We start from the raw sequence: 25,091 nt of genomic DNA on the forward strand, positions 1-25,091 counted from the left end.
GTATTGCTATTAACTACTCTTTACGTCTTCTGATCTGCATCTGGGCTCGAGGATCCGACAAGAACACTTCATCAATCATAATATTCTCCGGTCGGCCCTGGCCCTCCGGCAGACGAAACTCGTACTCGACCAGAAAATGAGCAAGAATAATCTTGATCTCGTTGGCCGCAAAGAACCTCCCTGGACAAGCATACTTGCCGTGTCCGAAATGCAGACTGGTCTGATCGGTCGTTGCAAACTGATGCCGGTGTGCCTCTCCGGCATGAGCGCTTCGCTTGCGCGAGTAGCGGAAGCCGTCGAATGTTGGATCATAATCGGAGCCTTTAGTGATGTCTGCAGCAGGGACTGCGAGGTGGGTTCCCCTGGGCAGAATAAGGCCATCAGAAAGGGTGAGATCTTGCATCGCGATGCGTTGGAAGCTCACTAGGAGTGGTATAGATTAGCGACTGGACTTTCTGGTGAAGGGAGGACCAACGGACATAGACTCGGGGGGTTCAAGCGTTGACTCTCCTTAATGAAACTATCAAGCTCCCACATCTTGGTGAGGGTAGTCTTCTTGTAAGTACCGCCGTCCTCAGCGACGGCCTGAAGGACCTCTCGGCGTAAGGGATCAACATAGTCTGGGTATGCGCACAGGTCGTACACTGCCTGAGCCGCGCTGGCTGTCGTGGTATGAATCGCGGCCAGGGTGAGGATGAGCTGACGGTGTGCCAGTTTTCCCGGTCGACCGTCTGACGCATTGGCCTTGTCCATCATCCACTGTAAAAGATCGACTGGTTTCTCTGAGCCTGGATTTGCGGCTTGGTGTACGCGTCGTTTATGCACAAGAGGGCCGATGATGCGTTTAGCCGTTGCGAGACCACGACGAACAGCCCAGTAGCGGGGCAAAAGGGGTGCAATGACAGGCCGCATCCAACTCGGAAAGCGACGAAGAATCGCCATGGTAATGAAGACATCTTCGGTAAAGTGAATAGAGAGATTGAGCCACTCCTCGTCGCGGCAGGTAGGAAGGCCCACGAAAATACGGGCGGAAACGCGGGTGACAATGCGGAGGATGATGGCGTAGATGGAGACGGTCGTCCATCGGTCGGCGGTGACATCCCTGGGCATCTCATGGGCCAGGGCAAAGTCCAGCTCGTCTTTGACAGTGCCGATGAGGTTGCCCAAGCGGGGGGTGAGGTCGGTCTGGAGGACATGAGTGTGCAGAATCCCTTCGTCTAGGATGTCAATGGTCGAGTATTTGCCGAGCAGGTTCTGCTCCAGCAGTTAATAAAGGAATATATAAGCACAGGAAGAGTAACTGGGGCATCGGGAATACCTTCATATGTGCTTTGATCGCACTCAGCTGGTTATCTGGCCTGGAGTGCAGCTCATCTACATATCGACTGGGAATGACCACAATGTCCGTGTCGACTCGCGCAATCTTGAAGAGGCCATCTCGGTATTTTCGACACCCTTCCTGAATATGGGCGAGGGCCTCTTTTGAGAAGCGTAGAGCAACGAGCCACCGCGGTTCCCAGCGTGACCGGAAACCCACAAACGGTGCCTTCAATCCAGGATATAAGAGAATACGCTGTAAGCTATAACTTACAAGGACGCTGAGTGCCGCTAGACCCAGGGTGACAAGAATATTTGGCTCATAGAGGCCAAGGCGAGGGTGAACGAGGTCCATTGTTCTAATGGCATAGGCTGTTTGTGTTAGGAGTTGAAAGGGCCTTGAGTTTTATATACAGCAATAGAGCTAACTAGCGAGTCTGCAAGGGGCTTTCGAATCAAACCGATCTTAAATGCAGCTCATCCTCCATCCTGCGATCCCTCACCGTCCACACTGGCACCCCATGATGTGCACACCAACTGCGCCATCCAATCATCTTTTGGGCAAGCGGCGTCATTTCCTCCAATATCTCTCTCGACAGGTCTACATGTGCCTCCATGGGGGTGAAATGTGCTGGGTGCATTGTCACACTGAGCCCACGACGCTTCTCTAAAGACTGATTCTCGCCCGCACCATGCCATACACTGCCTAGGTAGAGCACCGCATCACCCGGTTGCATAAGAGCGCCAATTGTGTGTTCGGGTACCGCCTGACCCCAGTCCTCAATCGTCCACTTGTGACTTCCAGGTATCAGCCGTGTGGCTCCGTTATCCTCGCGAAACTCGGTCAGGGCGACGAAGAAATTGACCATTAGCTCTGGAGCGCCCGGAGCAAGATACCGAGAGATCCCATATAGCATGTCGTCGCGGTGAAGACCCTGGGCTTTCTCCCCCGGTTCGACCTGGAGCACGGCGGCGCGGTTAACCCAGTAGTCGCCAAAGGGCTCTTTGAAGAATAATTCGGAAACAGAATGCATGAGTGGGTGATTGAGGATTGTTGTTCGGTAGGTAGGCGAGATTGCTGCTAGGTTGCCCATATGCTTGGTGCGGCTGCCAACGGTTTTCTTATACAGGTCGCCGGTTTTGTCTTGGGGGCCGGTGATGGTGGCGGCGAGATATGGATCGATCTCTTCATTAAGGGCATCCACGACCGACGGAGGAATAAACTGGCGGACAATGACGGCGCCATCGCTGGCAATTAGCTTGCTGATTTCTTCGGATGGTGTTGAGGCGTCAACAGTTCGCACGACGTTCGTTGAGGGTGGAACAGTCATTGTGATAGACAGATGTACTGGCAATTGGGTTCACGGGGAACAGTGGAATAGTGTGAATAATATAAATGGCCAGCGGTGTATAGCAATAGGCGGTATGAATGTCCAGCAAGGGGGAGGGAAGGGGGTATAAATGTAGTGGCATCGTGGCCCACATCAAGATCAAGCACTCTCCAGGAAGATGATTGCCCTTGTACTCTGCGGAGCGCTGGCTCTGCTGTATGTGAGCGGCACAGCCATTCGAGACCTCTACTTCCATCCACTTCGGCGAGTCCCCTGCCACTGGCCCTGGATTGCCTTTCCTCTGCTCCGCCACTTGTCCGCCGTACGAGGCAATGTTGACCTTGACATCAAGCGCTGGCATGAGCGTTACGGTCCAGTCGTTCGCTTCTCACCAGACGAAGTATCCTTCACGACAGCTGAATCATGGAGCGAAATCTATGGCCGCCATGACCGACGCCATTCTCTCCCAAAGTCCAAGTTCTCAACTAGCAACACTGCCGATATCATCAACGCAAACGACACCGATCATACGAGGATACGGAAGGCTCTCGCCCACGGCTTTTCTACCAAAGGTGTTCGGGAACAAGAGTCGATGATTCAAGGATACATCGATAAGCTGCTCGCTCAGCTCCAAACTCTGGTCAACGCTGGCCAGCCTGCTGATCTCGTCAAATGGTACCGCCTAACCACCTTTGATATTATCGGCGACCTGGCGTTTGGCGAACACTTTGGTGGCCTCGATCGCGGGCGCTACCATCCATGGGTGTCATTCATGACCGGATATACGCGCATGATTCCATTTTTCAAGGCCATGGACGCGTATCCAGCCGTCTTCCGCACTGCGTTTGCATTCATGTCAACTTCGTCGCAGGCTATCGCCGAGCAGATGCAGTACAGCCGAGCACTGGTCCAAAAACGTATTCATTCCCATTCATCGAATATCCAGAGTCGACCGGACTTTGTTGACTCGATTATGCGTCAACGTGGGACTGAAAACGAGCTTTCAGAGGCAGAGATCGAGGCTAATGCTAGTGTCATTATCATCGCTGGTAGCGAGACTCCGGCAGACCTCTTGTGCGCAGTCACATACTGGTTGCTGCGAGCCCCAGATGTCCTGCGTCGTGTTCGGATTGAGTTGCAAGATGCTATCACTACCCCAGCCGACATAACCTTCCAAATGGTTACCACACAGCTCCCACTACTGACTGCCTGCATGAACGAGGCTCTGCGGCTGTACCCATCTGTTCCTGGTGGCTTGCAGCGGGTTACAGATTCCCCGACCGGTATCTCAGGATACACCATACCCCCGAATGTAAGGACTGACATATGATATAGAAACAGCAGTCTTGGCTAATAGAACATAGATCCAGGTCGGCATCCACCAGTATGCAGCCTACACCTCACCAGCCAACTTCTACCTCCCCGAATCCTTCCTTCCAGAGCGCTGGGATGCAGAAGTGAACAAAGATCCTGCCTCACCATTTTACAACGACAATCGCGAGGCTTTCCAGCCCTTTTCAGCCGGGCCCCGCAACTGTATTGGGAAGAACTTGGCATATGCTATCATGCGAACGATTCTCGCCCGGGTCCTTTGGGAATTCGACCTTCAACTGTGTCCTGAGAGCGAGGGCTGGCATGTTCAGAAGACGTACGGTTTATGGGATAAGGGACCGTTGTTCTGTCAACTGAGCAGAAGGGAGAAATAGCTATACTGACGAGGGAGAGTTCTGTCTATAGCTAGAATACCGTGGCCCGGGCTAGCCCCACGACATGATAACATCCTCAACTTCTCTCCATATCCAAAGAGCACCCAGAGCCAGCCCCAAAGCGAACACCACCTTCAAAACTTTATATACACCCCAGGTAGATCCGTCCTCCCAACCGCTGGCGACCCTCGGCGACACCGGCAAGAAACTCAATTTTGGCGCCCCTACAATGGCCCTTGATGCAGCCCTGGCTGCTATATCACCCGAGTATGGCAGGACATATCGGCCGAAGAACCTGAGGAGTAAAGTATCCCGAGCGTGTAAGCGGACGACCCTCCGTGCGATGCTGTAGATCTTTTCTACCCGTCTCTTTCGTTCTGCCGTATACGAACTTAACCGACTATCAAGCTGCTTGGAGCTTGGTTTGGCGCCAGGACTCGAAAGCAGACAGTCATGCAGTAGGTTTGTAAGAGCGGTGGCGTCCTCAATGGCACAATTGGCCCCCTGTCCGGTGTTTGGTGCCATCTATCGGCATTAATGATAGTCAAGAGATACGAGAGGATGTCGCATACCTTGTGTATACTGTCTCCAATACAGAGGATGCGCTTGTAGTGCCATCTACTAAATACGTTCTCCTCCAGAACAGCCATGTTATACCTTACCCTTCGGTCCCAGAGGTCACGAAACGTTACCTTTCCCCAGATAATATCGTCTGCATGTTTCTCGGCAACACCTTCCGTGTCAGCTGCCACAAAGCGAGGCATATCGCCATCCGCATAGATATACTTGCGATCAAGCTTCCAGATCAGAAACCAGAACGTCCGGCCTTCATTTCCGGGGAAGGTTAGAAAAGACCGCCGGTCGTTGAGACTAGCAACGTGCTCGCCAGTCTCTAAACCTGGTACTGCGGACGAGATACCATAGATGCAGGCATATTCTGCAGTAAGACCTACCGAATGGTTAACTGGTTGCTTGATTATTGACCAGGGCATATGATACGGACCTGTCTTTTCGTTCTCCTCTACACTTTCGCCCTCCTCAGCAGCAATCCTCCACATCTCGTTGCGCACAGGACTATGTACTCCATCACAACCCACCACTAGATCGCCTCTGTGCACTTCTCCATCCTTGGTCTTGACCACAACGCTGTCTCGTTCTTCCTTCTCACCGACCAACTCAACTCGCACAACCTCCTTGCCACAGAGAACCCGACTTCCCTTACCTCCTTCTGTCCCAACGACTCCAGCATCCTCACCACCCGCAGCAGCGAGTCCAAGCCCCTCAGCAAGAATGCGTAACAGCGATCTTCGCTCTAGAAAAGCAAACGGCAGTCCAAACCTCTCTGCCACAACTCGTGGCGACTGGTTCGTTGCAACAAACCTATCCTTCCCCGGAAATTGAAGATGTGCTGTGTGCAGCGGCTCGATTTCCTGTTCCACGTGCTGAAAAAGACCGAGCTGGTCAAGAATCCGTCCGCCATGAGGAAGGATGCCAATCGAGGCGCCTTCTTGAGGAGTGAGCGTCGGTCGTTTCTCCAAGACCGTGTATTTGATTGTTGTTTTAGTGCCTGGGTTCTGTTTGAGCACGGTGTTTAGAGCCGAAAGAGCATGGGCGAGGGTCAGGCCGGCGATGGAGCCACCGATTATGAGAACGTGGAACTCATTTTGAGGACGACTATACGCCATTGGTGTGTTGTTCTTGATGCTATGATGCTAACGGAGGTAGACTTGGTCCTATGGACTGATCACAGTACCAAAAACATGTACTAAAACTCATACAAGTCAACAAGCAGGTTGACGCTCGATCGATGCAGCCTCGCCATATTCCATCAGTGCCACCGAGATCCCCTTGGCATAGTGTTGTCAGGGATGGAAGATGCTGTTGCCTTAATCTCATTCCTTGCTTCTGCAGCCATCCACTCAGTCTACTCCTTCTTCATACCCACCCTCCCTTCTTCCCTTCTTACCGACCAAAAGCAGATACCGTATGCCCCGTCGAAGAAGATAAACGCCGCAGTCGCCCAGAACATCAGCGGGTTCATGGTCCACGACCACAGCTCTGGCCAATAGTGGGCACGGAAGAAGACGCCCGCGAGAGCACTCCCAGTCCCGACGACACGAGACGCCCTTGAATCATGTCAGGAGTGCAAGAATGGCCAGTAACGCGAGGAACTTACCAAATAAGCCAGCTCCCTCCACTCGATCGGCCCGACTGCACGAGGCCCGACAGCGCCGCGGCACTCGTCATGATCTGGCACGCTAGGCCTCCGTAATAAAATCCGGTTAAGGGGCCTACAACATGCGCAAGGGAGATGTGACCGGCTGCCCAGAGCGCTGTCACGACGACAAAAGCAATATACAGCCGATATCCATGCAAGAGAGAGTGCCCGTTCGGTTGGGGGCGGTGCTTCAGAGCGGTGTACACGACAAACAGATTGAGCGAGAACCATGCAGTGACGATGGGGAGACGCGGTGGCGGATACAAAATGGCGTAGATAAGTTCCCAGGCAATGTTGCATGAGACAGGTAGCAGGGGCACCCAGCAGCGACGATCACGGCGCGCGGTGCGGATCGTGGCGACGTAGCACGTTAGCCAGCCTCCAGCCATGGCTAGAAGCAGCAGGTCGGAGATCCATTTCACGGATTGAAAGGATTGAGGCGCTTTGGTAAAGTCTAACGAGTCCATTATTGCCTTGGTGGCTGCAGTAGGGTAGGTGGGTTGTCGCTGAAATTATAGTGGCTTTTGCTAGGCCAAGAAAGAGATGCATATGCCCTATGGAAAGCCCACTGATGCATGTAAGAGCCAGAGTCCTCGCTGATCTCTGACCGCTCAGTTGCAATATGTAATATCACCCCCCCCTACAGCCCCCTTGCTTCGGTCGCTCGACGGGATCGGGTGCAACAATGAAGACATCTTGAGCCGATGACATGGCCAGAGTGGTCTAGTAGATGGAGAGAGCATCGTCGTTGACATTTCCGCGAATCTTCCACCAAAATGGTCTCCAGAATCCAGGCTGGCGACATTCGCCAGAAGACGGCTTTGACCCCTGACCAGGTACTATGTGCCATCTGCCTAATTTCCTCGTACTATAGCTAACACGAGTAGATCATAGCAGGCCCAATTGACTACCTCCTCTCTTTACCGGGAAAAGACCTCCGTAGCCGTCTGATTGCTGCGTTCAACGAATGGCTCAATGTTCCACCAGAGAAACTGGACCTGATCCGACGAGTGATCGAGTTGCTACACACTGCCTCCCTTCTGTACGGACCTGATTTTCTCTCTCCAATCAGGCACTTCTAATATTTCAGGATCGATGACATCCAAGACTCCTCGAAGCTTCGGCGCGGCCACCCAGTAGCCCACAGCATCTTCGGGATTGCACAGACGATCAACTCGGCGAACAGTGCTTATTTCGAAGCCCAACATGAACTTCATAAAATGAACGACCCGCGAGCTATCCAGATTTTCACCGAGGAGCTTTTGCGGCTGCATCGTGGACAGGGAATGGATTTGTACTGGCGCGATTCCCTGATATGCCCTTCCGAGGAGGAGTATCTGGCCATGGTGGCGGATAAAACCGGGGGGCTCTTCCGGCTGGCCATCAAGTTGATGCAGTGCTCAAGCACAAGTACCTAGTATGTACTGGGAAATCCTGTTGGCGTTGGTAAAATCAGGCTAATTCAAAACGGCAGTGACTACGTCCCACTAGTCGACCTCATGGGCGTCATCTTCCAAATCCGCGACGACTATCAGAATCTACAGAGCGGAGCTTATATCGAGAACAAAGGGTTTGGAGAAGACCTGACGGAGGGCAAGTTCTCGTTCCCGATTATCCACGGGATCCGTCACGGTGCGCAGAGTCTCCAGCTGCTCAACATCCTGAAACAGAAGACGGAAGATGTGACGGTAAAGCGATACGCGATCAGTATTATGGAGGCAGCGGGGAGTTTTGCTTACTGCCGTACGAGGCTGTCCGAGTTGGCTACAGTGGCAAGGTTAATGCTTCAAGAGGCTGGCGTGACGAAAGGGAAAGGAGTTGCTGAGTTTCTTGATGTGCTGGAGATCAAAGCGGACAATTCTAGCTCTCATTGTGTGACTCGCAGGAAGGAATCATAGCTATATAGTAGACCAGCCATCGTCTATAGGAAGCACTGCCCCGTTGATGCGCGATGCCTGGTCCGAGCACAAGAAGACAATAGTAGAGGCCACCTCTTCTGGCATCATTACTCCATACCCCTCAGCCCTGTTCGAGTAAACAGCAGACAGAATTGGCTTGATCGTTGCAGTAGCCTCTTGGTCAAAGTTTGCTGGATTGACGCTGTTGAGGATACCAGTAGCCACCCCTGGAAACAGTCAGCTCTACTCTTGCTATGACAACTAACTGATTGACGCACCACCGGGACACAAAACGTTGCAGCGTATGTTCTCTCCTTTGAACCTCCAGGCCACATTCTTCGAAGCTCCGATAAGTCCATGCTTGCCTGTACCGTGTTAGCCCGGGCCTAAGGAGTAATGGAGGAAATTGATGTAGACGTACTCGCGGTATAGGCGACACCGGCAGCAGCGCCACTCATCCCAGCACGGCTGGCCATATTTAAGATAACCCCAGCCTTCTGATTTCTCATGACTTTCACAACCTCTCTCATCAGCTTGACAGGAGCTGTAAGATTAACCGCCATGCACCGATCCCAGTCTGCGTCCGTAACGGAGTCGACACTGGAATTGTGGTCTATAACTCCGGCTATGTTCATGAGAATGTCAACACGACCGCCAAAGGCAGAGACACAGGTTTCGACAATCTTTGATGGTGATTCGGGGTGTGTGATGTCGCATTGAATCGTCCGACACTTTTCACTACCTTCAAGGGAAGGAGGGAAAGCTGATATGTCGACAGCAAGTACACAGGCACCAGCTTCAAGCGCGGCCTCTGCCGCAGCCAGGCCTATCCCTGATGACGCACCAGTGATGATAGCAACCTAAGAAGGAGGTCAGGGAGGCATATACATAGATTCATGATACAAGACTTACCCGGTCATGGAGTGATTCCATGGTGGCAGGTGAGGTTTGCGCTTTTGTCATCACGACTGGTCGTCAATTGTAGTAGACAACTTGGAGTCTTGAAAGAAGGTCGACATGAAAGCTGATTCATGTATGAGTTTTACAGTAAGGGTGTGGTCTTTTGGTACATATAGAAGAGAGTCCCTTGCAGATTCACGAAGGGGGACCGATACGCAGAGACAATTGAAAAGAGGCCCCGACCGATGCTGTACCTCTAATAAGAGCTACGAGGCATAAGGAGTAGCCTGCGTTATATGCATTTGACCTGACCGCGAAGACAGGATGTATCCCGCAAATTGGACGTCCATTCTAGCGATGGACCACTCCACCATTTTGTCCACGGCTCTCGGACTTGTGCTCGCCATTGCTGTCCTCATCAGCGTATTGCGACCATCGACGAGGGAGCTTCCGCTCATAAACGCTCCCAGGCGCTTTGAGTTCACCTTTACCAACGCTAAGAAGCGATACTATGCCAACGCGAAAAAGATTATACAAGCCGGGTTTAAGAAGGTTGGCTTTCCTCCGCTATCAGCGGGTCGAGCTGACGAGTATATAGTCGAAGAAAGGGTTTTACGTTGTGACTGAGAATGGTATCGAGCTGATCCTGGCTCCAAGATATGCGCACGCCATCCGGAACGACAAGCGGTGCAACTTTCATACCTATCGGGTTCATGTTCGTATAGCCATTCCTACTCAAGGCCTCCAAGAAACTTACAATGCGGAACAGACAATGCTCCCCAACGTTGCTGGTCTCAATGTTTTTGAGATGGATCAAGTCGGCAAGGAGATCATGAGCTATATTATCCTCCAGAAGCTGACGCACCACCTGGTTGATTTGATTAAGCCCTTATCAGATGAGGCCAGCGATGCTCTACAGCAGAGCTGGATGAACAGCCCAGGTTCGATATAGCCACGATAATAGATACATAAATATACTGACATTGCTAGAATGGCATGATGTCCCTCTAAAGTCCAGCCTCCTCGACATGATTTCCCAACAGTCTGCCCATATATTTCTTGGGCCTAACTTCTCTCGCAACCCGGACTGGCTAAAGCTGTCACGAAGCATTACGCTACACGCCTTTGGCGCAGTCAGAGAACTTCGAGTCTACCCGTCCGTTCTGCGGCCGCTGGTCGGGCATTTTCTGCCAGCATGTAAATCCCTTCGCTCTGAGATCGCAAAGGCCCGCATGCTCATAGAGCCCCTAGTCGAGGGCCGTCGGGCAGAGAGGGCCCAATGCGCTGCCAAAGGAGTAGAACCGCCAGTCTACTTGGACACAGTCGCATGGGCAGAGGAATGTGCACGCGGTCGCAAATACGATCCGGCGGTCATGCAGCTCACACTGGCGCTGTCTGCGATGCACAACACCTCTGACTTTCTCACGCAGCTGATCATCGACGTGGTGGCACGGCCTGGTCTGGTCGATGGGTTGAGGAGGGAGATCATCCAAGTCAGAGAGAAGGCAGGGGAAGACGGAGGCTGGAATAAGGGAGCGGTGCACCAGCTGAAACTGATGGACAGTGTAATGAAGGAGAGTCAACGCTTGAAACCGACTGGGTTGGGTAGGTAGATCTACTTTCGATGTTGGCAGCCGGGCTAACCTGTCCCTCGAATAGTCAACATGCGACGCTATGCGACCGAGAAGATCCAGCTTCCTCCATTCGACGACGAATCAGAGGCTGTGACCATCCAGAAAGGCGACCTGCTCATGATCTCGCAGCACAATCACTGGGATGAAGGCATCTACCCCAACGCCGCACATTTCGATCCATATCGGTTCTACCACCTGCGCCAGACCCGGACCCAAGACCACGCCGCACACTTCGTTGCCACTAGCGTCAATCATATTGGATTTGGACATGGAATACACGCCTGTCCTGGGCGGTTTTTCGCGGCAGCAGAGGCCAAGATTGCCCTCTGCCATATCCTGATGAAGTACGATATCAAACTTATCGATCAACCAAAGGTCTTTACGGTCGGCTCTCTTACGGGCGCAGACCCGGTTGCCCGGATTGCAGTGAGAAGGAGAAAGGAGGAGGTAACTCTATAGTTGTAGATCATCCAGCTTTATCTTCTCTCCCTAGACTCTCCTTCTGATGCGAACTACTACATCAGGAGGCACGGCGTGTTCCCCCATGAAGAAATTGGGTGGACGGCCATCGATCGCTTCAATGTCATAATGCACCACAATATAGGCGATTATCATCTTTAGAATGCAAGTGGCCAACTGTCTTCCGGCACTGTAGCCCGTTAGATATGTGGCGATAAATAGAATCAACTACTCACCAAGCTGAGCGACCGTGTCCAAAGGAAAGAAACGTGTCGTTTGTAGATACACAAGACTCGGGTTTATCCCCGCGCATGAACCGAAAGGGCTGAAACTCGTCAGGATGGTCGTAGAACCTTGAATCGTTATGAATAGGAATCGAAGGTACGGCGAGCCAGGCTCCTTTGTTGAGGAATTGGCCATTGGGTAGTGTCAATCCATCTCGGGGAATCACTTCGCGCAGCAGAGCCATGGAGGTCGGTGGTGCCCGGCGCAGGCTTTCTCGCAAGGTACTGTCGGTGCGATGTAGGGCGAGGACAGCCGACGGACTGGACCATTTCTCTACGTTATCGAATGTCGAGACGGCTTCTTCACGTAGTGTCTGGTAGATCTCATCTTTGGAGCTGGAGCCTAGTACGTCGAGCAGAGTATGGTGCGCTGTCAAGACAGTACTGGTGAAGGCAGATCCAAGCTATGCTGTCAGATGATATTCTCCGACAATACGTAGGGATGAAAACATACCAACAAGTTGAAGGCCTCTGCAAATACCTGTTCCCTATCTTCTACAACTGGAGATTTAAGAATAACCTGGCACAGCCAGGTCACCATGTCTTGCGGAACCTCGATATTGCTTTGCAGTCTGTGTAGGCGTTCTCTCACAATTGGCATTAGATACCGTAGATATCGCTGTTGGATATATCTAATGGGCTTCTGCAGTACCCAACCTATAGGCCCTCTCAGAGGCGGCGGTAGACATTGTCCAACCACCGTGGACGAAGCCCCAAACCACTCTGAGCTGGAGATTATAGCGTCCACGAACCCTTCATTCTTGGCAAGCTCGCCGCCCGCCAATACAGGAACGAGCGTGTGGTAGACCGTATACCGCAAGGCCTTGGCTAGAGGTATCTCGCTCACACAGTTGCCGGTGCCGAAACTGTGATCTATTGCCCAGCTCATCTGTGCGTACATTTCGCCCTGCAAACTGTCGAACTTTCTGTTCAGGTGAACCTTGATGGCTGCGTGAAGGACGTCGCTCGTCGGCTGTGTAAACCCCTTTGCCACATAGCGCACTCCCATGCGTGTGGATCCGGCGCGTCGCGGACACAGCACCGTGGGCGGTTGGTCGATGATCCATTTGATGTGTTCCTGTGGAAGAATCACGATCGGCTCGAAGCTAAAGAGGGGCATCAAGAAAGCCCGACCAGCCCTATTGAAGGCTCTGTACCCAGCTTCGAGGAGGTCTGGGCTGTAGCGCCATTGACTGAGGCAAGCCCGGAAGGAGCTGAAGAGACCTGACTTGCGACCTATCCATACGATGTTCTTCGGGCGGCGTTCTTTCGGGAACCATGCCAGGGCCAGATGAGTGAGGGCCAGAGATGGGCATAGTGCGAGCAGGAGTATGGCGGCGGTTGTGGCGTATATTGGTGTCACCATGGCGTTGAATGTGGATGTTAAGCTTCGCTCTCTGAAGTTTACTCTGGATTTCTGGAGATTGACTTGAGTGATTGAGCCAGGTAGGCTGACAGGCTATTAGGTAGCGGTGTGGACATATTGGAACCCTTGCATATGACACAGCTGAGCTATGTAGAAGATACCTCACCTGCCCACTCTCAACCTTCGAATATTAAGAGCCTTTCCGTGTATAAGAATTTTTCACTTACGAGGCTGTCCTTCTGGCTTCATCCGCTCATCACTATGGCCGTTTTCTCGACAAGAAAAGGCAGAACTATCGGCCAGATATCATGGGATCTCATCCGCGTCTCTCGATACGACAAGTATAACTCCTTCTTGGCGCTCTTTGCCGGAGGTTTGTGCGCATTCCTTTCCTCTGCCAGCCATCTCTAAAATCCTACAGTATGGTCAACCCTTCTCGCCGGGAGTACGCGACTCCGGGAGGATCCGAGCCACACCTCCGTCCCCTTCATTCTCACGCGAGTCTTTTTTTGCTCACTGGCAGCATACATCTTCTCTGGAGCGGGAATGGTATGGAATGACTGGGTGGATCGAGACATCGACGCTCGGGTGGCGCGCACAAAGGACCGGCCGTTGGCTGCGGGCCGGCTTCGTACTGGTGAAGCGATGGCATGGATGTTCTTTCAAGCCGCCATCGCCACTACGTTTCTATACTCCATGATGAATGGGCGATATGTGTTCGTGATATCTACAACTCCTTCTGACCATCTCCGAATTTGACTGACTGGGACAATTGGGAAGTCTGCACTCCATGATCCCGCCAACTCTAGGAACCCTGATCTACCCATACTGCAAACGCCCGCTCGCGCGTCGGCTCGGCATTTACCCTCAGTACGTCCTGGGTCTGACGGCTTCCTGCCCAGTTCTCTTTGGACGCGCATCGATTTACCCGAATCTCGACTCCTTCACTACGCTAGTATGGTCCAGCCTACCGCTCTGCTTGGTCGTTTTCACCTGGACCCTCTACTTCAACACCGCCTACAGCTATCAAGATATTGCGGACGACAAAAAAATCGGAGTTAACTCGCTGTACAACCTCGCCGGCCGGCATATCCATGGCGTCCTGGTGGTGCTTGCGACGGTCGTCCTCGGCGCCCTGTGGTGGGCGTTGTCCCCGCTAGGCTCTTCCTGGTTGTGGGTGTCGTGGCTGGGAGTTTGGGTCGTCGGCTGCGTGGACCAGATGAGACGGTTTGATGCAAAGGACCCGTCTAGTGGAAGCTATGTGTTTCGAAGTAACGTGGTGATGGGGCTGTGGACTATGGTTGCCTGTTTCTTGGAGGTGGTCTTTCAAGGGTTGTAGATCTCAGTTAGACTTAGTATATCTCTGCTAGAGTGTTAGGGTCGAGCCTCGTACCATCATCAGCATATAGTACGCTTACATGCTGTTTGACCATATCCAACATTGAATGACGGGGGCGGCCGCTCTACCCGGGGCTCTGTCAGAGTCGCCACAACTGTTTCTAGTTTCAGACAGATTTAGTATTGGTTATACATGATAGACCTTACATTATAGTGCTTCCAACTAGTTAACCCATCCCCTTGCTTCGTTGATTTCGTTCCAAGGCCATGTGATATATATATGTGGTGATCGACCGTGGCTGAAACCAGGCAAGCCTATGAGGGTCTAGGGATGAGGCGTTTTATGGATAGTGAGCGATGCATGACAGCCTGGACCATTGACTATTCATATGCCCTTGCATATGAGTAGAATAGCTGACTCGCCCGCTCGTAAGCTGAGCGGTACAAGCGGCACCCGTGTTTTTAGCATATCATATCCCAGTTTCTTGTATTGGTTGATCCTGATTACTACTTTACATTGTACAGTTGACAACTGATAATGGCCCCAGAGCCGATAGCCATCGTTGGAACAGGATGTCGCTTCCCTGGAGGATCCTCCTCACCGGCCCGACTCTGGGATCTTCTTCGGAACCCTCGAAATGTTGCCTCACGAGTGCCCAAAGACCGATTCAACGTGGAGGCATTCTACCACCAGAATAGTCAGCAGCATGGAGCAACAAGTGTCGCCGAATCTTACTTCCTGGAGGAAGACATACGAGCATTCGATGCACCCTTCTTCAACATCTCCCCGGCCGAAGCGGCGGCGATGGATCCGCAACAGCGCCTTCTGCTAGAGACAGTGTACGACTCCCTTGATGCCGGCGGCCATAGACTTGATGCTATCAAGGGCAGTGCCACGGGTGTATATTGCGGTTTTCTGCGTACAGATTACAGCCAGCTCCAGTTTGCCGACCCGGACTCGATCCCTCCTTACACGGTTACTGGAAACTCACCAGCGATTATGGCAAATCGGATATCATACTTCTTTGATTGGACAGGGCCATCGTTCGCGGTAGACACAGGCTGTTCCTCAAGCTTACTGGCGGTTCATCTCGCCGTCGACGCACTAAGAAAAGGTGATTGTTCCATGGCGGTTGCAGTGGGGAGCAATCTGATCCTATCTCCGAACCCTTATATTGCAGATGCAAAGACAGGGATGTTGTCTGCGACTGGTCGTTCACAAATGTGGGATGAAGCGGCCGATGGATACGCAAGAGGGGAGGGTATCGCCTCCATTGTACTCAAGCGGTTCAGCGACGCAATCGCCTCAGGCGACGAGATCGAGTGCGTGATTCGAGCGACCGGAGCAAATAGTGACGGTCGGACGACGGGAATTACGATGCCGAACGGAGAGGCGCAACGACGGCTGATTGAGTCGACCTACGCCAGCATTGGCCTTGATCCCAAGAACCCGGACCACAGGTGTCAATATTTCGAGGCTCATGGGACGGGTACACAAGCTGGAGACCCGCAGGAAGCAAGTGCCATTCACGGAGCCTTTTTCCGATGTGACACAACAGATGAGCATGAGTCCCAGTTCCTGCATGTTGGCTCGATCAAGACAGTGATCGGCCATACTGAGGCCACCGCTGGCCTAGCCGGCCTGATTAAGGCATCGCTATCTCTGCAGCATGGAGAGATTGCTCCCAATCTGCTCTTTTCGTCGCCCAATCCCCGCGTTGTGCCGTATCTATCTCGCTTACGAGTGCCTGATGAATGCATACCGTGGCCTGTTCTGCCTCACGGGGTGCCCCGTCGTGCATCTGTCAATTCGTTTGGTTTCGGGGGCGCCAATGTGCATGTTATTCTCGAAAGCTTTGCCAGATCTCCGTGTCCTCCACGCGTGGTGAACGAAACGTCGCCATGTGTCCTCCCAATATCTCTTTCAGCAGCATCTGAAGCATCATTGGTGAGGGTGCTGAATGGTCTGGTTCGATTCCTCGAGCAAGACCCAAACATCAATCTCATGGACCTTGCCTTGATGCTATTGACCCGACGTTCATCTCATAAGTACCACATGTCCTTCACTGCGACGTCAATTGAAGAGCTTATTGTCAAGCTAAGAGGAGAAATACAGAGCGTACCGTTTGGCCAGCAGTCCGAAAGCATTCGCCGTGGACTTCAGTCACATACTCGTTCCCGAGTGTTAGGTATATTCACTGGCCAGGGCGCACAATGGCCTCAAATGGGACTCGACCTCATTGAGGCAAGTCCCCAGGCCCAGCAATGGATGTTCCAAATGCAAGAAGCTCTCGATACCCTACCCCCACAGTACCGGCCTGGTTTCAATCTCACGGCTGAATTGGCCGCCGCAGCCTCGGCGTCTAGAATTAACGAGGCCGGCATTTCTCAACCTCTCCGCACAGCGATGCAAGTGATCCAGGTGAACCTATTTCGAACCCTGCGTCTCGACTTCGACACCGTAATAGGCCACTCATCTGGAGAAATAGCCGCTGCCTATGCAGCCGGAATTCTCGATATGGCGGACACGATCCGTGTGGCGCATCTGCGTGGATGGGCGATTCAGGAGTGTCTAAACCAGCAGCCCGATGGAAGCATGATCGCCGTCACCCTGACCTGGAAGCAGGCAGAAGCAATTTGCAAGATGGCACAGTATGTCGACAAGATTCAAATTGCGGCCTACAACTCACCAACCAGTCTCACGCTCTCCGGCGACCGCGACGCGATAGACGAACTGACCTGGTTACTGTCTAGTCTAGGACATGTCGTTCGACGCCTTCATGTTGACACCGCCTATCACTCCCACCATATGCAGTTGAGCGCAGAGACTTACAGGCGAGCATTAGCAGCTTGCAACATTCACCCAAGAAGGCCTATAACTCCGGTGTGCTGGCTTTCTACGGTGTATCCGGGGGTGGATCTTAGTCTGACAGACGAGGACCACGCAGGCGAATACTGGGTGTCGAATATGTTGAGATCCGTTTCCTTCTCTCAGGCTGTCGAGCTGGCGCTAGAGCCATCGAGACATGGGTACGATTGCGCTGTGGAAGTTGGTCCACATCCTGTGCTGCGTGGCCCCGTGAGCCAGATCATCGAGGGATTGCCACAGGCAACAGTTCTACCATATCTGGGGCTGGCAAAACGAGGCGAATCAGGAATTGAGGCATTTTCGGCGTCAATTGGAGAGCTTTGGGGCATTTTGGGACCTGGAAGATTGAATGTATCGAAATTTGTGCAAGCATTCCATACAGCAGCATCGGGGAAGACAGTGAAGGGTCTGCCTCGGTACCCGTTCGACCACAGTCAAACCTGTTGGGCCGAGTCAAGACTTTCTCATGCCCGCTTGCACGGCCAAAGCCCGGCAAATGCTCTGCTAGGGAGACTACTCCCGACGTCAGGTGAGGGTGAGTGGCGCTGGAGAAACTTCTTGCGTCCCGAAGAGCTTCCTTGGTTGTCTGGATACATGGCAGATGGCAAATCCATGCTTCCATCAGCCACATATGTCTCAATGCTGGTAGAAGCATGTTACTCTGTGGCAGAAAGATCCGCCGTGCAGCTAATTGAAGTCCATGATCTTGAAATCACCCAGCATGTACCAATCCCACCTGACCACGCCGGTCTTGAGATCCTTTTCGCTGTTGAGGCTCATCCGGAAGAGTCGCATACCCCAGGGAGATTCATCTGTCAAGCATCCGTGAACAATGAGCTTCGTCGGGTGGCTTCTGGACGGTTTACCACCACTCATGGCCCACCCGATTCTCAGGTCCTGCCTTCCAGATCGTCCTCACCGAGAGCTTTATCCCCCGTTGATGTCGACGCATTCTACACCCATCTATCCGAGCTGGGAATGAAATACAATGGTGATTCCAAACTCTTGTCAGACCTGTCCTGCGCCCGAGACGCCGCATCCGCCACGGCTCGCTTTCCTAACATCAGCACCTCACGGCCCTTCCATATTCACCCATCGACAATCGACCACGCCATTCAAACGCTCCTTGCAACGTCAATTAGCAAGCATTTGGACGTTCTGACAGAGTCACAATATAGGGTATCACTGATCTCCTACCTAGCAATAAATCCTAACATCCAAGGCCTCGAGAGCACTCCAACCATAATCGATGCTACGATCACAAGAAAAACCCCTGGACACATCACAGGCGCAGCACATGTCTTCGCATCGAACGGCGAGTGCGTTCTCACTAGCGAGGGCATGAATCTGGAGCGCACCGCAAGGCAATCTACCCCTCCTAGTCTCTTCACCAAGACTCACTGGATACCCTTGGAGATAAATGCAGCACAAGGCGGTAATATATCGTGTCGACCCGGAGCCGTGAGCGCGCTGATGCGCCGTGAGAAGCTAGCCCTTCTTTATCTGCGTGATATATGCAAGGCTTACGCTCCGAAGGACCGCAAACGACTCTCAGTGGCTGCAACCCGATTCCTGAATTGGGGGGAACATGTTCTGGCACAGGTAAAGAATGGTATGGATCCCGTATGTCGGCCGAAGTGGTTGGAGGGCAGTGTAGAGAATGCCTGCACACCTGAATTGGGACCCCTGGCCGGGGCTGCGGAGGACTTGAAAAACCAGCTTGCCTCCGAGGGTGGGAGTGATATCCAGGATTCCGCTCATGTCGATCGGTTAATTACGGCCGACCTGGACGATATCGCGCCATGGTATGATCGGTTTGCCTCTCTGGTGGGACACTTGACGGCACTTTCTCCGGAGATGGATATTCTGGAGGTCACTGGCAGTGGCACAAACCATCTCACAACACGTGTACTGAAGGAAACTGAAGCACTGTACAAGACATACACACGGGCAGTAATCAACAAGCCGGCTGGCGAGGCCAACGTCAAGGATGGCGAAAACGTCGAAATCCAGACCCTAGACTTTGATCTGATTGAACAGTCCATCCAACCAGCTTCGATGGATCTTGTCATCGTGCATCAGGCACTCTACAGCTCAGCCTCCCCATCCGGCAATCTCACGAAGCTCCACCGGCTCCTCAAGCCAGGGGGATATATTCTCATTCTAGAGGACACCAACCCTCATCTCATCCACCGAAAGCTTATACTCCCACTCAGCGCATGGCGTGATATTGACCAAGAACACCTCCCTCACGGACCCGTTCGCACACGCGAGACCTGGAAGGAATTACTCGTCTCTCATGGATTCACTGGAATAGATAGTATAACCCCAATCCACGACGAGGTTATGTCTGGCCTCTCGATAATGGTGTCTCAGGCTGTCGAGCCGACAGACAGTATCATGCGGAGCCCTTTTGCGCCGGCCAAGCAACATCCAGACTTAGTGATCGCAGCAGCCCGGAGTGCGTGGATGGACAGAACATGGATTGCCGTTCATGAGTGCTTCCGCCGCATGGAACTGGCTGAAGATATCAGTCACATTGATTTTACCACCCTCAATCCTGGAACGGTTGTGCTGGTTGTCACAGACCCTTCGATCGCAGGAAGCTGTGCAAGCGCCAGGGACCAGCAGGCAGTGATGCAAAATATGTTTACGTCCGCAAGCAAGATACTTTGGGTCAGCACAGACTCTGCAGCTCCCTCCACCCGCGCTGCCGTGACATCCGGTCTTCTTAAAGGGCTTTCATTGGAGCACCCGGATACAATATGCCAGCAGCTCAGCCTTCCAACGACAATGGCCTGCAAGAACAACGTCCAGTTGGTTACAACACACCTTATGAGGCTCGTTCATACCACCGTTCCGGGCAAGAAATCGGGCCTCATGTCGGCTCGCCCATTGGAAATAGAGCTAAAGCTGTCGGCGAAGGGTATTTTGCAGGTTCCGCGACATACATATTCTCGACAAATGAATCAACGACGTCTGGCCGCCCACGTTAAAATGGAAGACCAGATCTTCTTATATGGCGACAGCGAATATCCCTTAATTCAACTTAAACATGTAGGTACCGCTCAGAAGCCCAAAGCCCTGCTCCATGCATACCAACGCGCGCGACCGCTACATAATCTCTCTCTGCCCACTTTCGAAATCAAGGTTCATTGCTCTACCGCCAAAGCAATCAAGATCGGAGAATTCAGCTTCTTCCACATTATCATTGGTACCGTCATTGGCCGTGACAACCGCCACTCACCCGGTCGACGAGTCGTTGCCCTGTGTGAGCACAATGCAAGGCGGGTGCGCGCACCACCTTCGCTCTGCTGGGACATACCCTCATCTGTCTCCCCGACACAGGAGTGTGACTTCCTGGCCACTACAGTAGGCGTCCTTTTTGCGAAGAAGATACTGTCCCAGGTAGAAGATGAGACCGCGATACTGGTTCTTGAACCACATGCCACGGCGCTCCACGCCTTGAAGTCACTTGCACGGTTTCAGAACACGGAGATACTTGCTGTTACATTCGACGCAACGGGCAAATCGAAGACCACTGGCATGATTCAAATCAACAAGCACACCTCTGCTCACAGAGTGAGACAGATGCTTCCGAGCTCTCGGGTCGGAGTCATTGTTGCTGGCCATGCCGACAAGCACGTAGAGAGTCGCATCAGTAATCTGTTTCCGGACGCCCGACACTTGAACATGTCATCATTCTATCAGACATCGGCTACACCGCGTTCAAAGTCTCATCACAGTGTTCCCAGTTTTTCCGCCGCGTTGGAGCGTGTCGTCGGTTGCTTTCACACACAGAGCCACAGCTCATCGATACGTACCGTGCCAGACGTACTTTCTGGCAAGCATGAGCTGGGGCCGACGACAGTGGTGAATTGGTTATGCGACGACGGAGCGCCTGTGAGAGTACAGATCAGGCTCGCAAGTGACGGGGTGTGTCTGTCTGAAGATAGCACATATGTTCTTTGGGAGCTATCTGAAACCCAGCGGAAAGTGGTGATGGACTGGCTTATCTCACATGGCGCGCGCCATCTAGTGCTTGTCGGGTCATCCTGCAAAGATGAGCAGTGGATATCCGAACTCAGCTCGGATGGTGTCGAGGTTATCAATATTCTTCCTGAGCAAGACCCATCGCATACTCTGCTTGCGCTTCACACCCAACCACTACTACCTCCTATCCGGGGAGTAGTGTTCAGCAGCGAGCTCAACAGCACCTCTACTGCCGATTCTGCCCTGGAGGAAAAGATTGGGGCGATCGCCACGCTGTCGCAACATTGTGAATCTCTCGATCTTGAGTTCTTCTTAGGGATCGATCAGCAGCCGGTCACCCAAGACGCACGGCGGTACGCCATGACCGAATATCTCACGGTGACTGCTTGTCAAAGAACCACCTCTGGCTTCCCTGGAAGTGCAATGTGCCTTGGACCGGGTATAGACCTTGCGACTATAGATAGGGATGACGTGGCTGAGATCTTCGCTGAAGCAGTCCTTGCGGGTGACCCTACTACAAGAAGAGATCGTGTAGTTGCAGCTGGTCTATGTCCTCATACCAGCAAACCTTACTACTCCCAATGGGAAGCAATGCAGTCTCGCAACCCAGCAATGTCAGGCGTGCTGGCCCTATCTAGGCAAGCTCAGAAGGAGGACGTCGTCGCTCGCACAGATCCCGAAGACATCCCGTTCAGCGCACAGCTGGAATGTGCCAAAGCGTCGTCTAACGCGGCTGTGGAAGGAGTCATCAGAAAGCATTTTATGAAGTATCTGCAGGACCGACTACACCTTTCTAGTGCTATCACGCAAGATACGACCTTCAGCGAGCTTGGTGTGGACTCGATCGTGGCGGCACAGCTGGGTGGGTGGTTTTCTCGGGAGGTTGGGGTAAAGATTTCGGTTGTAGGAATTCTGGCGGGGGCATCGGTGGGTGAGATTATTCGCGATGTCACAGAGAGGTTGTTGTCTTGATCTCGTCTGTCTGTATTCAATAGTGTATCGAGTTACCGCGGTCGCTGCAGAGTAGCCGAGGGATGATCGGCACATGTGCTGAACAACTCGAATTTAAGACCACCTGCTCAGACGTGAGAGAGAAGATTCAAATACAAGTCACTATGAAGCCAAACATCCCAGCCACGTACTCGACCTTGCAGCTGCCCGACATTCGGGTGTCTCATGTCCCAGCATCATCTCCAATTCCAACGCCCGTGATCTTGGTCCACCTCGACCGGCCGCGCCACAAGAATGCTTTCACGCTAAGCATGCAGCAAAGTCTGATCGAGCTGTACAGTTACTTCAATGTGGATGGGCGGGTTAAAGCGATCGTGTTGACGGGCAGTGGCTCCGCCTTCTGCGCGGGGATGGACCTGGCCATTGGCTTCGGAGAGGGGGGTAAAGCGAGTGATCAACTGTCATTTGGCAAAACGCAGCGCGATATGGATCATAGGGATAGGTGAGGGTCCACTCCTGAAATGTGGACAGTCCTTCACTCGTTAACTGACGCTTTCCTGGTCAAGTGGTGGACAGTTGGCGCTGGCAATCCATCACTGCAGCAAGCCCACCGTGGTCGCCATCAATGGCTCCGCAGTCGGGATTGGCGTCACGATGACTCTCCCAGCAACGATTCGAGTAGCGTGCAGCCAGGCCAAGATTGGTTTCGTCTTCAGCCGTCGCGGTCTAACAATGGAGGCCTGCTCGGCTTGGTTCCTGCCTCGCCTTATCGGCCTCTCCAAGGCAACGCATCTTGTTACCACGGGGGCTCTGTATTCCCCAAATGACGCCATTCTCAACGGCCTGTTTTCAGAGATCCTCCCTACGCCAGAAGCTACTTTAGAGCGTGCGCTGTCTATCGCGGAGGACATCGCGAAAAACACTTCCGTGGTCTCTACCAAATTAATGCGGGATATGATGTGCTACGGCCCAGGCTCTCCTGATGAAATGCACCTGCTGGACTCCAAGGTTATCAATAGCCGGTATGGCAGCAAGGATAATCTGGAGGGCGTTCGAAGCTTCTTTGAAAAGCGACCTCCTGCTTTCACTGACACCATGTGCGAGCACAGACCGGGATTCTACCCCTGGTGGAGGCCAGTCGATGTCCGTGACCCTTCTAAGTTGTGACACTAAGTTCAGGGAGGTGCAATGCCTCCACCTTGTGAGAAATGCAACCGTTCTCATCCAAGAGTAATATTGGACATAGCGTGACCGGCTCAGTGATGGAATTGGTCTCGCTAGTGGCCCTATATTAAGATGTATGCTATAAATCCTTCATTATCATTATTCCATTGTAAATGGAGTTGAGACAGGGTCATACTGAAGCCTGGATGGGTCGTCTTTTGTACAGTGGGACACACTCTAGCATAATGTGGCTCTTCTTCGACCATTAGGACTCGCTCCGGCTGACTTTGTGCCATCTAGTAATGTAAATACCCTCGCCCATTGACTCACTTCGCTTGGTTGTTCCTTCACGTACTGGCTAGTACTACTACGGGCATTGGAGACCCATTCACCCTGCCCCCCAACCGGCGATACGTCCACTGAGTACTGAGAGATAAGTCGAGCACCGAGAATAAAGTGCTGACATCACCGGTGCTGCTGAGAATGATCTATTAATTGAAATGAACTACCCTTATAATTGGCATGATGTGCCCAAATAATAGAAAATTGCGCATGCGAATACTTACTGGGGTAGTTGTTCCATTGCTCTAAGTCACGACGACACGGCACGATACCCTACAATCTATAGCTAAATGGATGCAATGATGGCACGATCATCAACGTGATCATTTATCTCTATTTTAAACAAGGGCTGTGGCGCACTCTCAGTCTTTCACAGTCCACCCACTCTGCCTCAACTCGGAGACTAGACCAGGCCCGGTGGCAACGGGGAGAACGTGGATCCTCTGCATGTTGTTTATCCAGGTTTAAAACATGTAGATTTATCCCTAAACCCTAAAGGGAAAAATGTAGCATTGATACGATTGGCTTGGCCCCCTTTACGTAAAGCAGCAGTAAGCCTCGGGGCCACTGAAACCTGCAGAATCCAAGAGCCGCCGGCCCTAGCCAACTGCATCCACCTCTCTTGGCTAATGGCGACATGCAACTGGATTGTGCAGAGGGAAGTGGAAGCAATGCTGGGCACTACTAGCATAGCAGAAGCGTTGGACATGCAGGGTTCCATGCCTCAATTCCACCACTCGGAGCAAACCATCATAACTCTGTTTCTAGACAGAATGTAACCTGATGCATGATAATCTTTACGCTTAGCCCGCTGTTAATCAAGGCACTATGTCTAGACTACCAAAGATAAAAGACACTCGGCTGGGAGGATTGGTATAAATATGAGCATATAGACCCGACAGACTCTCGAATAACAGACTCAACCTCACAACCCAGATCACTGATACTATCAGCTGCAATCAATCATGAAGACCACCGCCGTTGTCTCAGTTCTGACTCTAGCTGCCAGTGTGGCCGGTACCTCGCCCAACCCACGCCTGCCCCTATTATGTTCACTCTGCTAAATTACTTGTCTCCTGCCCAGCTGGCGTTGTCCCCTCGGACTGGAAGCGCGACACAAAGGCCGCCGTGGCCTCAGTTGACAAGCGCGATGACGCTGGGCAAGGTATGATTAACTTACGTTCAAATAATGAGACAGCATGCTGACCTCGCCGGTTTTCAAAGATGGCCCTTTCTATCCTCCTTGGAAGCGCGAGGACTCGAAGACTGATGGTCCCTTCTATCCTCCTTGGAAGCGCGAGGACTCGGAGACTGATGGTCC

The 25,091-nt window shown here is 52.5% G+C and overlaps 11 protein-coding genes across 11 annotated transcripts; 5 read left to right on the top strand and 6 right to left on the bottom strand.

Moving 5' to 3' along the window:
* Positions 1 to 13: 13 nt before the first annotated feature.
* Positions 14 to 1,672, bottom strand: BJY04DRAFT_232844 (cytochrome P450; the record flags this gene model as incomplete). The annotated part of the gene is made up of 3 exons (XM_073719825.1): positions 14 to 423; positions 480 to 1,254; positions 1,319 to 1,672. The coding sequence occupies 3 exons, from the start codon at positions 1,670 to 1,672 to the stop codon at positions 14 to 16; spliced, it is 1,539 nt and encodes a 512-aa protein (XP_073565010.1).
* A 100-nt stretch (positions 1,673 to 1,772) lies between these two features.
* On the bottom strand, positions 1,773 to 2,711 carry BJY04DRAFT_232846 (phytanoyl-CoA dioxygenase family protein; the record flags this gene model as incomplete). The annotated part of the gene is made up of 1 exon (XM_073719826.1): positions 1,773 to 2,711. The coding sequence occupies exon 1, from the start codon at positions 2,646 to 2,648 to the stop codon at positions 1,773 to 1,775; it is 876 nt and encodes a 291-aa protein (XP_073565011.1). The 5' UTR covers positions 2,649 to 2,711.
* A 115-nt stretch (positions 2,712 to 2,826) lies between these two features.
* BJY04DRAFT_224272 (cytochrome P450) lies at positions 2,827 to 4,354 on the top strand (the record flags this gene model as incomplete). Its single annotated transcript, XM_073717910.1, has 2 exons — positions 2,827 to 3,960; positions 4,013 to 4,354. The coding sequence occupies 2 exons, from the start codon at positions 2,827 to 2,829 to the stop codon at positions 4,352 to 4,354; spliced, it is 1,476 nt and encodes a 491-aa protein (XP_073565012.1).
* A 51-nt stretch (positions 4,355 to 4,405) lies between these two features.
* Positions 4,406 to 6,039, bottom strand: BJY04DRAFT_224273 (FAD-dependent oxidoreductase; the record flags this gene model as incomplete). The annotated part of the gene is made up of 3 exons (XM_073717911.1): positions 4,406 to 4,879; positions 4,927 to 5,303; positions 5,358 to 6,039. 3 exons carry the CDS (start codon positions 6,037 to 6,039, stop codon positions 4,406 to 4,408), a joined length of 1,533 nt encoding a protein of 510 aa, XP_073565013.1.
* Positions 6,040 to 6,278: 239 nt separating this feature from the next.
* Positions 6,279 to 7,039, bottom strand: BJY04DRAFT_211493 (uncharacterized protein; the record flags this gene model as incomplete). Its single annotated transcript, XM_073714413.1, has 2 exons — positions 6,279 to 6,480; positions 6,531 to 7,039. The coding sequence occupies 2 exons, from the start codon at positions 7,037 to 7,039 to the stop codon at positions 6,279 to 6,281; spliced, it is 711 nt and encodes a 236-aa protein (XP_073565014.1).
* A 309-nt stretch (positions 7,040 to 7,348) lies between these two features.
* BJY04DRAFT_211494 (FPP/GGPP synthase family protein) lies at positions 7,349 to 8,470 on the top strand (the record flags this gene model as incomplete). Its single annotated transcript, XM_073714414.1, has 4 exons — positions 7,349 to 7,408; positions 7,460 to 7,614; positions 7,663 to 7,989; positions 8,047 to 8,470. 4 exons carry the CDS (start codon positions 7,349 to 7,351, stop codon positions 8,468 to 8,470), a joined length of 966 nt encoding a protein of 321 aa, XP_073565015.1.
* BJY04DRAFT_211495 (SDR family NAD(P)-dependent oxidoreductase) lies at positions 8,471 to 9,403 on the bottom strand (the record flags this gene model as incomplete). The annotated part of the gene is made up of 4 exons (XM_073714415.1): positions 8,471 to 8,697; positions 8,749 to 8,835; positions 8,892 to 9,330; positions 9,383 to 9,403. 4 exons carry the CDS (start codon positions 9,401 to 9,403, stop codon positions 8,471 to 8,473), a joined length of 774 nt encoding a protein of 257 aa, XP_073565016.1.
* Positions 9,404 to 9,727: 324 nt separating this feature from the next.
* BJY04DRAFT_211496 (cytochrome P450) lies at positions 9,728 to 11,463 on the top strand (the record flags this gene model as incomplete). Its single annotated transcript, XM_073714416.1, has 5 exons — positions 9,728 to 9,922; positions 9,969 to 10,085; positions 10,140 to 10,311; positions 10,361 to 10,975; positions 11,030 to 11,463. 5 exons carry the CDS (start codon positions 9,728 to 9,730, stop codon positions 11,461 to 11,463), a joined length of 1,533 nt encoding a protein of 510 aa, XP_073565017.1.
* Positions 11,296 to 13,113, bottom strand: BJY04DRAFT_232851 (cytochrome P450; the record flags this gene model as incomplete). The annotated part of the gene is made up of 3 exons (XM_073719827.1): positions 11,296 to 11,653; positions 11,700 to 12,151; positions 12,202 to 13,113. 3 exons carry the CDS (start codon positions 13,111 to 13,113, stop codon positions 11,494 to 11,496), a joined length of 1,524 nt encoding a protein of 507 aa, XP_073565018.1. The 3' UTR covers positions 11,296 to 11,493.
* Positions 13,114 to 13,374: 261 nt separating this feature from the next.
* On the top strand, positions 13,375 to 14,452 carry BJY04DRAFT_224279 (4-hydroxybenzoate octaprenyltransferase; the record flags this gene model as incomplete). Its single annotated transcript, XM_073717912.1, has 3 exons — positions 13,375 to 13,486; positions 13,535 to 13,829; positions 13,894 to 14,452. The coding sequence occupies 3 exons, from the start codon at positions 13,375 to 13,377 to the stop codon at positions 14,450 to 14,452; spliced, it is 966 nt and encodes a 321-aa protein (XP_073565019.1).
* Positions 14,453 to 14,989: 537 nt separating this feature from the next.
* Positions 14,990 to 23,431, top strand: BJY04DRAFT_224280 (ketoacyl-synt-domain-containing protein; the record flags this gene model as incomplete). The annotated part of the gene is made up of 3 exons (XM_073717913.1): positions 14,990 to 22,240; positions 22,309 to 22,766; positions 22,831 to 23,431. 3 exons carry the CDS (start codon positions 14,990 to 14,992, stop codon positions 23,429 to 23,431), a joined length of 8,310 nt encoding a protein of 2,769 aa, XP_073565020.1.
* Between the last annotated feature and the right edge of the window lie 1,660 nt (positions 23,432 to 25,091).

This window comes from Aspergillus karnatakaensis (genome assembly GCF_047715665.1).
Source record: "Aspergillus karnatakaensis strain CBS 102800 unplaced genomic scaffold BJY04scaffold_87, whole genome shotgun sequence".
Classification (NCBI taxonomy): domain Eukaryota; kingdom Fungi; phylum Ascomycota; class Eurotiomycetes; order Eurotiales; family Aspergillaceae; genus Aspergillus; species Aspergillus karnatakaensis.